Source organism: Sphaeroforma arctica (genome assembly GCF_001186125.1).
Source record: "Sphaeroforma arctica JP610 unplaced genomic scaffold supercont1.19, whole genome shotgun sequence".
Lineage (NCBI taxonomy): Eukaryota > Ichthyosporea > Ichthyophonida > Sphaeroforma > Sphaeroforma arctica.
The window spans coordinates 105,320-118,811 of NW_014040539.1; the positions used below are offsets into that span (position 1 = coordinate 105,320).

At 43.1% G+C, this 13,492-nt stretch overlaps 2 protein-coding genes across 2 annotated transcripts in view; both read right to left on the minus strand.

Annotated features, from left to right (window-relative positions):
- Window positions 1–3,202: 3,202 nt before the first annotated feature.
- SARC_00584 (hypothetical protein) lies at window positions 3,203–11,591 on the minus strand (the record flags this gene model as incomplete). Its single annotated transcript, XM_014305730.1, has 9 exons — window positions 3,203–3,256; window positions 4,092–4,248; window positions 5,285–5,531; window positions 6,598–6,741; window positions 7,608–7,778; window positions 8,947–9,084; window positions 9,980–10,035; window positions 10,579–10,699; window positions 11,537–11,591. 9 exons carry the CDS (start codon window positions 11,589–11,591, stop codon window positions 3,203–3,205), a joined length of 1,143 nt encoding a protein of 380 aa, XP_014161205.1.
- A 965-nt stretch (window positions 11,592–12,556) lies between these two features.
- SARC_00585 (hypothetical protein) overlaps window positions 12,557–13,492 on the minus strand; it is a gene marked incomplete at both ends in the record, with an annotated part of 1,987 nt that continues 1,051 nt past the window's right edge. Inside the window, one exon of the mRNA XM_014305731.1 lies at window positions 12,557–12,691. Within this exon, the coding sequence (XP_014161206.1) occupies window positions 12,557–12,691 (135 nt within the window). The remainder of the gene's footprint in view (window positions 12,692–13,492) is intronic.

Consider the following 13,492-nt stretch of genomic DNA (forward strand, 5'->3'; position numbering starts at 1 on the left):
CATATATTTATATATATATATATATATATATACATATATATATATATATGTATATATATATTTATATATTAATTTGTGAACAAGTCCCAAATTACTCTTAGGCTGGCGACGTAAAACGTTATTGACTTATTTAGAAGTATGTCTACTCTTGTACTCTCTCACACCCCCTCAATTTTACAACCAAGGGCTGAGGGCTGAAGGCTGAAGGCTGAAGACGTAGATTGTGAAACTGTTGATTCTGACACTCTGTAGATGGGTTAGGCAAAAAACGTGGAACCGATGAAAGTCTGTCGAAAACATTGATGAATGGAGCTGTTGGAGTATTGTCTCGATGAAATTTTTTGAAAACGTTGACTCGTTGGAACTGACTCGATGAAATTTGCCGAAAATGGTGACTTTTCTGAAGAGTAGACGATCCTCTGTACAGTGACATGCATCACGACGGGCGTGGATAATCGTCTGTACAGGAACACGCATCACAATTTCACAGGTAAATAACTCATGAGATTTTCTTAAAAAGGAATTTGCTTTCTGAAGCGGTGTGGACTGTGGCGTGGATGCTGGGGGACATACCTTCTGCGTTGTGGCATATTGGTGTCATATTTACTGTCGTTTAGTCGTTGTCGTAAATTCGCTAACTGCTGAAGCTATAAAGGCTGGTGACGATATGTCCGAAAAAATCATGATGCAAAACTGATCGTATGAGTTTTTATCCTGGCCAACCCAAGTGGTTGAAAACTAGTACAAACACCATCAGTATATAACTGAGGGTGAGATCCTAAACAAATTCATTCGAACGCATCATTCTCTAGATACATTTGCACTTTATTTAAAGTTTACTACATTGCCTCTAACAGCAGCAACAGTGGCGGCATGGATCGCAGCAGTAACAGCAACAATCACGGCAGAAACATCAACGAATACCACAACAGCAACAACAACAAAAGAGACACAGCAGGAACAACAAAGACCACGACAACCACAACACCAACAGTCACAGCAGCAGCAACAGGCTAATGGAGGTGAAGTCCAACCCCCATCACAAGGTCAGCATCAAACACAACCGACCATGGGTACGCAAATTGCAGTAAGTGTTTGGCACAGCTACTGGCGAGTTGAATAAAAGCCTAGAAATCACCATGACATACATGCAAGTACGCTAGTGTGAATATACAAAATATTCCCCCAAATTTGATGAGAATTTTTTTTGAGTATGTCGCTTAGTCGAATGCCTGCCACCACAAACGAGTGAGTATGGACCTCAGCAGAGCATCCTACGATCTCACAGCAATCTATCGAACATGCATCACCCTTCGCAACAGCAACTTAAACAGCAAAAACAGCAGCAGCGACAGCAACAACAACAACACCAACAACAACAAGACGACGGCAGTAGCAACAGATTCTGCATTTATTTATTTATTTCAACTATAGAGCCATAGCAGGGATGTATACAAAAGCGACAGCTTACAATCCAGCAGAAGCAACAACAGCAACACACACAACAGATCTCGCATAACAACAGCATCCCACACAGCAACCGCAGCAGCAACACACACAACCACAACCACAACCACGGCAACAGCCGCAGAATCACGCACAGCATTAACAGTCACAGTACATGCCGAAACCACGTATGTAGCAATCCCACGTGACCAGATACCAATCAGTTACCCTCGCAGCGGATCGAGTAATAGTTCTATGGGCCTTGAAGGAACCCCATGGAGAGCTGCACAAGCGTTAACAGCCTAGTCGCCCGGAGGTGTGTGTTTTCACGTTGTTGTGAAATACTTTTGCCAATACGTTTGGCAACAACTGTCTCACCGGTGTAAATGCGTTCACCACGCCAAATGCGTTGCCAATTTAAATAGTTGACCGGACACCTCCGACAAGCGTGGCCAGGTTACCGGATCAGTGCGACCTAAAACAGTATCATTTATGAGACCTTTGCACAAGCAAATCCCCACTACAAACCATATGAAGATATTTAGTACACATGTACAGATTGTCAGCGCACTCAGTTTAGATCGTGTGTGCCCACGAGACAGTACGAAAAACAATTCAACTGATCCCAAAGACCCTTAGATATTACATATCTTTGAAGGACCTGAGGATTCCAATGTCATGTGTGCCGTATAAGTTCTCGAGTTGCAAAGCAACAGCCTATATTTGTCTCCAGAATACGTTGTGGGTTCAGTGGGAGTATCTAGTGTTCTGCTAGGATACCAACAGAATACACTGAATACATATCACCTTTGATTTTCTATTGCTCATAGCTGAGACAGTTCTGTTTTCCGACGCAGGGGTATTCATACTCCATTCGCGCTCACATGACCACCAAATGCAACATCCGCGATCCGAATACAGTAGTTGTCCGATGGAGGGTTTTAGAATTGCATATAGATTACAAGTGCCTCGAATTTGAGTCACTAAGTATAAAATCAAGGGAGAGGGGGGGGGGAGGGAGGATGTCCATTTCAACGAGAGAAACATTTTTTCGACCTATCGCTGGCACCTGATAGATGTATTGAATAGGATGGTGAAGCACAACAGCCGTTGTCCCCACGTATGTTTTGATCCAGAGAAATCTATCTACCCCTGCGAGTGCTTCTGTAACTGAGACACTTGCCAGTCGAATTTGTAACCTAAAACGGTATTAAAATCAGCCGTAAAACAGTTATTTTTGTAAGTGACAACAGCACTTTAAACACTGGCACACCTCGGGTGCTCTAGAAGGAGATCTCGAACCTAAATCTGGCAGAACACCTATCGCAGATCTGTAGTCCATAACGCGATCAAGTATCTCTACTCTGATGGTAGGAAGGCTACCTGTCGGGTTGATGAACGGAACCCTACTTATAGGTGGTGCGTGATCATATTCTTTGTGTGGATTCATGTCTAATGATTACTTAGATTCTGTGTTTTGAAAAACTTGTTGAACAGCACGGCTGCAACTGATGGATCTAGCACAGGTGAGGGCTAAATGGGTTGGATGTGCTCATATGAAGTAGGTGTGTGTGACGGTCGTCTAGATTTTCGGGTGTGTCGTATGATGTTTATTTCCGTTACAATTGGGACAACAATCTTTGAAGTTTTTGTAGTACAGAGATACACAAAGAAATGCTTCAACCGCAGACTTAGTATGCCGTCTATGTCTGCTGCACCACAAACTAAATATGTCTTTGCACATACAGCTGTACCGCTACGGCCGGAGTATTTGTTTTACTCGGTTCCACCAGACTGGTTTTGTCATGACCTGTTAGAATGAAGATACACCCACCAATGAACTATGGATTTATTGCAATCATCGACGACAGCTTGAAACAACATCACTCTTAGAAGCTGTAGATGTGCATGTATGAAGTGATGGCTTCATACGCGTGTGTACCATAGAGCAGGTTAACGAACCCAACTGATGTGCGAAAGCTTCTGTTGATATTGAAGTGCGCATATACATGTCGGCAACATTTACTCTCTAAGAATACACCGGTCTAGATATTGAATAAATGGTACTACAGACACATGACACTCAGAGAGAGAGATTGGGCAACCCTGTATGCAAGTCGTCCTAAACAGAAAGAGGGCCTCCGATAAAGCATGGACTAGAAGCAAGCTGCCAAACCACGGCAGAAGAAGATATTCCCACACAATACATCCTATACGATATATGAGATGCACTCAGATAATATGCTGCATAGACTGACAGGGAGGGCAGCACGCCTACTGGGGGCTTTGTTTGTGCGGTCTCCACGACAACTGTAGCAAGCAAGCAACTATGCATTCATACACTCAACAGACAACACGCACACACGCACACGCACATGTCTGTTTTGACACTACGTCAGTGCCGACACCGCGAATACAAGTAGCAAACCAATCACTCGAATAGATCTTAGGAAGGCACCTCTCAGACGCTAATACCGGCGCAATGTATACGACAAGCAGTCCACCCGCAACGCCAATATATGTCTATAATAAAACCAAGATATATCTATAAACGCAGACCCCTGCTGTTTTGGGCCGACACAGTTACAGTACACCTGACAAAGCCTTCAAACGGCTGCACAGACAACCCACACATTCGACTACACCTGTCTGACGCTGTGTTTGGCACTGGAGGCGGCAGATAAGAAATTATCCGTATAACTCGGTGACTGTGGGTTGGCCCACATGCCTCTCATCTGCTTCTGGGCTAACATCTCGTGGCGGATACACTCAGTCACAAAACGGCTGGTGCTTGCATCCGAGCTGAGAGGAGGGCAGTAAGAGGTAATTGATTGGCATCAGGGTTGCGTTTGATCCATATCACACATCTGTGTTTTGGTTGTCACTGACTCTATATATAGCACACATAGATGTTCTGGTCATCATTGACTCTTGAAATAGCACACATCTAAATTCTGGTTATCATTGGCTCTATGAATAGCACACAACTATATTCTGGCTATTATTATCTAAATATGGCACACGGACTGTGATCTGGTTTTGGGCCAGTGCATCGTAGCTGATACACTCAATCACGAAACGGCTGGGTCGTACATTCACACTGGGAAGTGGGGAGTAGAAGGTAGCTGTTTGCATTCTAGATTGTTAAATCTGACTCACATACACATGCTCACACATATACACGTACACATACACATACACATACACATTTACATTTACATATACATACACGTACACATATACATAAAAATACACATACACATACACAACCCACACACATACACATACACATACACATACTTATACACACACATACACATACACATACACATACACATACACATACACATACACATACACATACACATACACATACACATACACATAAACATACACATACACATATACATACACATATACATACACATACACCCGTCTCTGCATATCGTGAATGTACATACTTTGGTGTGCTGTATTGAAAGCGATCGCATATCAGTTACTTAGCAACCCAGAATGTATACACCCAACGTGTTCGAACACACAGAGGCACATTTAGGTATAACATGACACATATGCGTGCACAAACATACGTACTGATCCCCTTAGGTCTGCACTGACACAGGCAACATAAATGCACATACCTTGCATTCAATGTAATAGGCACAGAATTATTAGCAGATCCACACCCGTAGCGGAGTGACTCAATATACGATGTTTACACACAGATACTCGCGCACACAGACACCATAAACAAACAGTACGACACATACGCGCACATACAAGCATACGCATAAACCCATCTCCGCACAGACGCAGGCACACATGGATATACACACACCTTGCCTGTGATGCGACCGGGACCGTGTTGATAGCCGTCCCCAGCCCATTGCGCAACAGCTCCCAGGACACATTCTTCCTCGGCCGCAGGAGACTGAGCATGGACTTCGGTGTGTAGGTAACCGAGGCAATGGCACATGTGGGGGGTGCTTGTACGAAGTGTTTGGTAGCGTGGGCTGTATCGCTGATCTCTGGCAGTTTGGTGCCGGGGATAGGCGAAGGGTCGTGATCACCGCTGGTGTCTTCGTCTGTGAATTGCGTAGTGCAGGTGTCAATCACGCGTTGGGTGTGGGATAGAACGGTACGAGTGTGAAGCATAGGCCTGGACTAGGTCTAACCACCCATACGGATTGGATTTTTTATTTTATCAGTAATTAAGGCTGAAACTAATAATCATTGTCCTTGCCCTGACTCAAAGTCTCGCAACCACCTCGTGAGCTTGCATGTATCGTGCAAGGTGCTTATAGATATAGCCATGTATATCTTACAAGATGCTTATGCATATGCCCATATATATCTTACAAGATGGATATACATATATACATGTATATCGAACAAGATGGTTATACATATATACATGTATATCTTACAAGATGGTTATACATATAGCCATGTATATCTTACAAGACACCTATACATATAGCCATATATGTTTACAAGATGCTTCTTCACCACAATTATACTTCTGATATGGCCCTGAGTCTATCACGTAAGTAACAACAGCCCATCACCCAATTCAAAATTTAGAAAAACACCGCCCAATTCAAAATCAGATAAAAAAACCCGGTAAATTGCATGAACACGTGACAACACATATATGCGCGCGATATAGTAACTGAATCTCCAGCAAACTGATACAATGTGAAGTTGTAGTAGACTTGTTATCATTCCATTGTCTGTGCTGTGGCTGCCCTAATACACACCACCAACACAACTCTGTGCTATTAATGGCCGAAAGTCGTCTGTTGGAGACAGTGGGACCGACTACTGACCTTACAAGCCGCTTCTTTCTCATTGTCGAAGTGTACACATAGCAAAGTTTAGTATAGGTGTACGATAAGGGTATGAGGGTTATAGCGTTTTAGAATTATCTAGACTTTGTCCTGCTTGTGCCACTAACTAGAAGAGCACATGAACCTCTCCACAGAACACGCACGCGCTAGCTCTCACAGCGTCTGCAATACTACACCACACCTCTAGCACAAAACCCCACTACTTTCAACCACCCTACTTTAAACCACACCGCTCTAACCCACACTACTTTAAACCACAATACTCTAAACCACACTACTAGCGCACACTAACAATGCGTACCGATGAATTTATGTGGCGACATCAGACTGACCGCCACTGAACGGCCCACCACATTGTCTCGCAGCCATTGGGAAGTGCCTCCCGTCACATGTGGCTCTATCCCCATCGGTACAATGGCCACCCCGTGCCGAGGACTGTCGGTCCCTGTTTATAGATGTGTGCAACGTATATGTTTATGTGAGTGCATATAATACAGGTTTGTGTAAGGTAGGGCTATCGTTCATGTCTGTAGATGTGAATCGGTCCCTGTTTATAGATGTGCGTAACGTACATGTTTTATGTAAGTGTATATACTACTGGTTTGTGTAAGGTACGGCTATCGTTCATGTATGTAGATGTGAGTCGGTCCCTGTATATATATGTGTGTAATCTATATGTTTTATGTAAGTGTATATAATACAGGTTTGTGTAAAGTAGGGCTATCGTTCATGTCTGTGGATGTGAATCGGTCCCTGTTTATAGATGTGTGTAATGTATATGTTTGTACAAAGGTATATAATACAGGTTTGTGGAAGGTAGAGCTATCCTTCATGTCTGCAGATGTGAGTCAGTCCCTGTTTATAGATGTGTGTAACGTATATGTTTAATGTAAGTGTATATAATACAGGTTTGTGTAAGGTAGAGCTATCGTTTATGTCTTTAGATGTGAATCGGTCCATGTTTATAGATGTGTGTAATGTATATGTTTGTGTAAGTGTATATAATACAGGCTTGTGCACGGTAGAGTTATCGTTCATGTCTGTAGATGTGAGTCTGTCCCTGTTTATAGATGTGTGTAACGTATGTGTTTTATGTAAGTGTATATAATACAGGTTTGTGTAAGGTAGGGCTATCGTTCATGTCTGTAGATGTGAGTCGGTCCCTGTTTATAGATGTGTGGAATGTATGTGTTTATCGTACACAGCGTTATAACTCACGAAGACACACATCACACATCCACATCCACATACACATCCATATACGCCTGCGTACAATTCAACCATGAACAGTAACTATACACTAACCCGTACCAGTGTTTATCGTGTGTGGTCGCCGTCCAATGATTCTGCGCAAGGCCCCCATCAGCCTCCACGCCCACGGGGTGTGTTCTACCCACAGCACAGGAACTGTTTGATGAGAAGCTTCGCCAGACACGGTATCGTGACTCTTGTTTGACGCGGTGGACGCAGATGCTTTATCTCCTGAAAGTGGTAACAAGCCGTGGAATACAGATGAAATATATGAGCATGAAGACTGAATCGGGCTGTGGGGCGCAGTGGTTTGTATACCTTCTATGTTAATTGGCTGAGCATTCTGATGCTATTGTATTTTCTTGCCGCGTTGAGGATCTGGCAGAAGGTGTGATACAAATGATGACAAGATTGTGGTCTGAAGCAGGTGTATATCTAAAGTCCATACTGAATAAGAGACACACATTTACAAATGGCCTGGCACCTGTGGGTTCGATTGCAAGATGCTTTTGGTGTCTGACAGTTACGAATATATATATATATATATATATATATCATATACATATACTTCATATATAAGTTTTCATGTATTTCTATAATTATATTTTCTATATATTTATTTTTCTATATACATATATTTCATATAATTATATATATATATATATATATATATATAGACATACTTGTACATCAGAGGTACAGATACATAGTTCACTATACCTTTCTCTATCACCCTAGATGGGGTAACTTGGCTGGGTATTTACACAATACGTATACTTCGAACACTAGCAATCTACCAATTATTTCCTCCAAGTGTTCTACGAAGGCTCCAGAAACCCCCGGGTGTGTGTATCTCAGTTGCGCAGATACATGGTTCACTGTACCTATAATCTTCACACTCAATAGTAGGGCAACTGACCGAGCTAGCACCCAATGTGTACACATACGCCACAACCAGTCTACTAACTTATTCTTCGGTGGGCTGCAAATGCGCCAGAAGCGACGGGTGACATTGTATTGTGACGGGTATATATGACAGTATATACATACCAAGCATATAGATACACTAACTACTCTACCACCACCTTCATCGCACCCGAAGGGATATAGGGCTAGCACATATACACAATGCATGCACTGGCGGTATCTAACATCTACCATTGAACTCCTCAGTGGTCTACACAGACACCATTGGTGCCCGGTGACATGGTGCTGGGAATATATACTACTGGGTACTAGTGTATTGCTTACTCCACACTCTCTCTACATTGATCACGTCTGTATGTTATTTTGCTTTTGCGTAGAAATAGACACACCTGCAACTCTAACCAAGAGATACTGAACTTGTGCATATACTCTATGCGTACACATACAATACCTACCCACGCTCTACCAATACCTTCAGCCGGGCTGTCTGTTGGCTTGGCTGGCACCAGGTGTTGCAGTGAGGCGCTGACCACGACACCACGAAACTTTGAATGGCGTTCGTACTCGCTTGCGGGGATGTCTTCCGCACGCGTGTACTTGATGTGGGCCCCTGAGCAGTGGACAAACACATACCGAAATCAATACAAAGTAGTCAGGACGGCCTATAATACAACAAACCAGCGGTATAGGCGATGGTATCATAAGGAGGTTCTTATGTTGTTGTTAATTAGACCGTTTTTTTATCTGCTGGCTGTGCTCTGGGGTCGCAAAGTATACGAGTTGAGTACGCTGGAGGAGTTCACTAATATTCACAGAATATTCAGCCATCCCCCACAAAAACGTTTCTCTTAGTTACTATTTAACCCTCACACATACGTTTCTCATAGTCACTCACTTCGAACGTCTGAGAAACGCGATACGCCCTAGACACACATCAACACAAGCAGTTGCATATATTAGACTGATGTCACATCACACTCCGACTTGCTGCCTGGGGGCTTCACCTCGAGCACTCGATTACGCACATCATAATCTGTACAGGAGATGAACCCGTGAGACAGTGCAGGATACCGAACTCTGCATGCACCTAACCCGCCCCAAGGACAATAGCAATCGCAGGTGATACGGCACATATACCGACAGCTTCATAGTCTTGTGGCTGTCGAGGTGTGATTGTCGTATACATATGTATGCCATGGAAATGCGCTCTACTATGGGGCAATTTGGGTCAAATTGCCGCCAGGCGCGCTGGGGATGGAGCCGGAGATAACTCTCATACACACCACGGTAATAAATAAGGACTCTGATTCGACTAGATTTGGACGGTTTGACACATACATGTAGGCATGGAACGTCTCATCGAAACCATGGGCCAAAACAGCACTCGGTAAGCACTGACACTGACACTGACAGATATTTAAGATGGTATGACACTATCCAAGGCTAGAGAAACAAACGCACACGGACTCCAATCCGTGCCGTGTAGGTTGAGAGCAAACACATACCCAAGCTGTTGAATATCAGAGCCACGCCTATGGCCATGCACGTCCAGATCGACACCCTGGCATGTGCATGCAATGAATACGACAACAGTCAGACAATGGGTGGGCCTGCGGTTGGCGATTGGGTTATAGGGTTGTGTATGGGCTACCAATGTGATAGGTAAAGTAGGGAGAATTTTAGGAGTCTTATAAGATGAGATTCACATGGATTTAGAAGTGTTTGTACTAAGTATGCACAACGTGACTGAGATCTATCGGTCAGTAGTGGTAAGAAAACGCCTAGCCATCAATCAGGATAGACCATTCGCAATCATCCGTGGCTCAACTTCATCTGGCTTCTGAGCACTACATACATTTTAGAATGAGACCCCTACCACATATACCTTTTATAATACTCGAATATACTACCTAACAAAACGAACCCCCCCAAAAAAACAAACTCTCGATCAATCCGATGAGTAACGCACACACACCTATGCACTGTTGAAGCAGCTTCTGGATTGCTATTTATATGTTTGACTACAGGAACAGATACATTGTGTCTAGAAACGAATACGTTAATTAAAGAATCGATGTGTAGAGGTCCACTCAGATGACAATACCTGACTATAGACAAATTAGAGTCCACAAACTTCGTCACTTTCCCGAGTATAGGTTCCTCCCGTGCACTGGCACCATTGCTGTCTGTATTTTGGTGCGCGCTATCTTCAGCTCTACGAAGTTCTGAAAAGGGATATAACATTGATTGCTAACGATATATAATAAATTTGTGAAAAGAATAGAATATAATTACCAAAAGAATGAAATACGATTGATAAAAGAATATAATATGATTGTGAAAGGGATAGCAAATACATATTAAAAGAATAGAATGTGATTGTGGAGACATGCAGGCGAGTGTAATGAACCGTAGACGGTATAGCTAATGCCACCTATGAAGAAATGGGACTACTGATGAGATCACTGCGTACAAGATTATATCACCATCCTACTCGGGCACTAGGCTGAGTATACCCGGCTGGGCCTAAACCCTAAAACATGAAAACTAGTTGTGTGTGAGAGACGATTGATTTCCTTCGGGACACGAGCTGAGTTGTTAGACGACGAGGCACGATGACATGGTTTGTGAAGCATTCTGATCGCTCGCATGCACATTGTGGCACCAAACAACACTCCAATATAAGAGGAGACTGCGCTATTGATCCACACTGTACATAGTATCATCGCTATAGGTCCACACTGTACATAGTATCATCGCTATAGGTCCACACTGTACATAGTATCTTCGCTATAGGTCCACACTGCACATAATATTATCGCTATTGATCCACACTGTACATAATATCATCGCTATTGATCCACATATTATCATCGCTATAGGTCCACACTGTACATAGTATCTTCGCTATAGGTCCACACTGTACATAATATCATCGCTATTGATCCACGCTGTACATAATATCATCGCTATTGATCCACACTGTACATAGTATCATCGCTATTAGTCTACACTGCACATGGTATCATCGCTATTGGTCCACACTGTCCATAGTATCATACCGTTAACATCGGTGTTCGTAGGCTCCAGCGCAGTTTCGTGCAAGTTTCCCCTCATGCTGATGCGAGAGTGCTGAAGTGTATTGATTGGCTTTCCGACTGCCTAATCTACGCCTGCCTATGATATGACATATGACATGTGGGGGCGAAAGTTAATATGAATTTCTGCATGTTGATTCAGCTTTAAGTCTCTATGATAAGGTGCGTTTCCGTCAATAGACGACCAATTTCAACACGCACTATATGCCCAGAGTTGCTAGGCAACGGAGGAAAATATACACGCTACATATGTACCTACATGGCTTCGCTAAAAAAAGTGGGTAAGTAGGCTAAAATTACAACCTCGGCCCATTAAGTCTGGTGTGAACAATCCTTTTGCGTAACAAAAAAAATAGTTCTTCAGCGATACACCAACAATGAACCGCGAATGATAGAGCCACGCGACTACGCAGATAGCAAGCAGTCCACGCCATCCGCCGGTATCGGCATATGTATCGTATACAACAACGTACGAGCATTCAGTACGACAACGTACGAGCATTCAATACGACAACGTACGAGCATTCAATACGACAACGTATGAACATTCAGTACGACAACGTAAGAGCATTCAATACGACAACGTACGAGCATTCAACACTACAATGTACGAGCATTCAATACGACAACGTAAGAGCATTCAATACGACAACGTACGAGCATTCAATACGACAACGTACGAGCATTCAATACGACAACGTACGAATATTCAATCCGACAACGTACGAGCATTCAATGCGACAACGTAAGGCTTTCAACCACTAGTCAAGACCAACGTGAACGCCCATTTAGCTCGTGCACTACCGCCGCAGTATCACAAGCGGTGGATACTCAAACACTCATAGAGTCTCATCTGCAGACTTCAACTCTCGGGTATGGACACGGATGCAACCAGCACACCCCACAACCACTACTACACCAAAGCAACACTCAGTATCGAAACAGCATACCAATCCAGGTTTGTTAGTCCTGCCCGTGGGTCAATCAGTCCTCTTTCTCTGAGCCCAGTTGAGACATTGCATAGGCAGTCTCCTGCGAGATGTCCTTCTGGAAGTGGCACCAGGCCAACCCGGCAACGACTGTGAGTGCGAAGAGCCACTGTATACCGACTTTCAGTATCTGCAGCAGAGGGTAGTAGGTAAAAGTTAGCCGGTCAGATATTAGGAAGAACTTTATGGCGCAGACCAACAGCCTGGTAAAGTTGAGTTATAGTATACTTAGAAGCAGATTAAGGAGCAGGGTAAAGGTATACAGTTGCATATAGCTCGTAGGGAACAAATAAAGTGGAGCTTTTGAGCACCTTGCTAATCTGGCAAATCCGTTCATTGTCTCAGAATACCGTGTTGAGTACCTGTGGATTTTAAATATATATGTACGTGACACACACGGGATATGGCTACGATAGACGCTATTGAATTCGGAGAATATAGACAGTAGTACGTTCGCCTGAGCATGTCAGCTGTGTAGCAGAAGTGTATATGGGTGGATAGAACGCAACACGAAGCCACATCAGCACCGCACCGAAATCGATCTCTTGAGTTTCAACGATATCTAACCCCAGCACTCCTTGTGGCTCGATACTGACAGCCTGTCTCTTTAAACCAGGACGCCACTAGTTTCCAAGGTATGCGACTGAACAACGATCAGAGAAAAAATGGGTGAAAGAATGGTCCTAACACTCGGTTACTACGCGTGACCTGGGTGGGTATTCATCACATCACACCTTCATCAACTCCAGATGACAGATAAAACAGCTTTCAGGTATATGCTGTCGTAATCGCTCTTGTCGCGCACGTAGCACTACTATATTTCTATATATATATATATATATATGTTTATATATATATATATATATATATATATATATATATATATATATATATATATATATATATATATATATATATATATATATATATA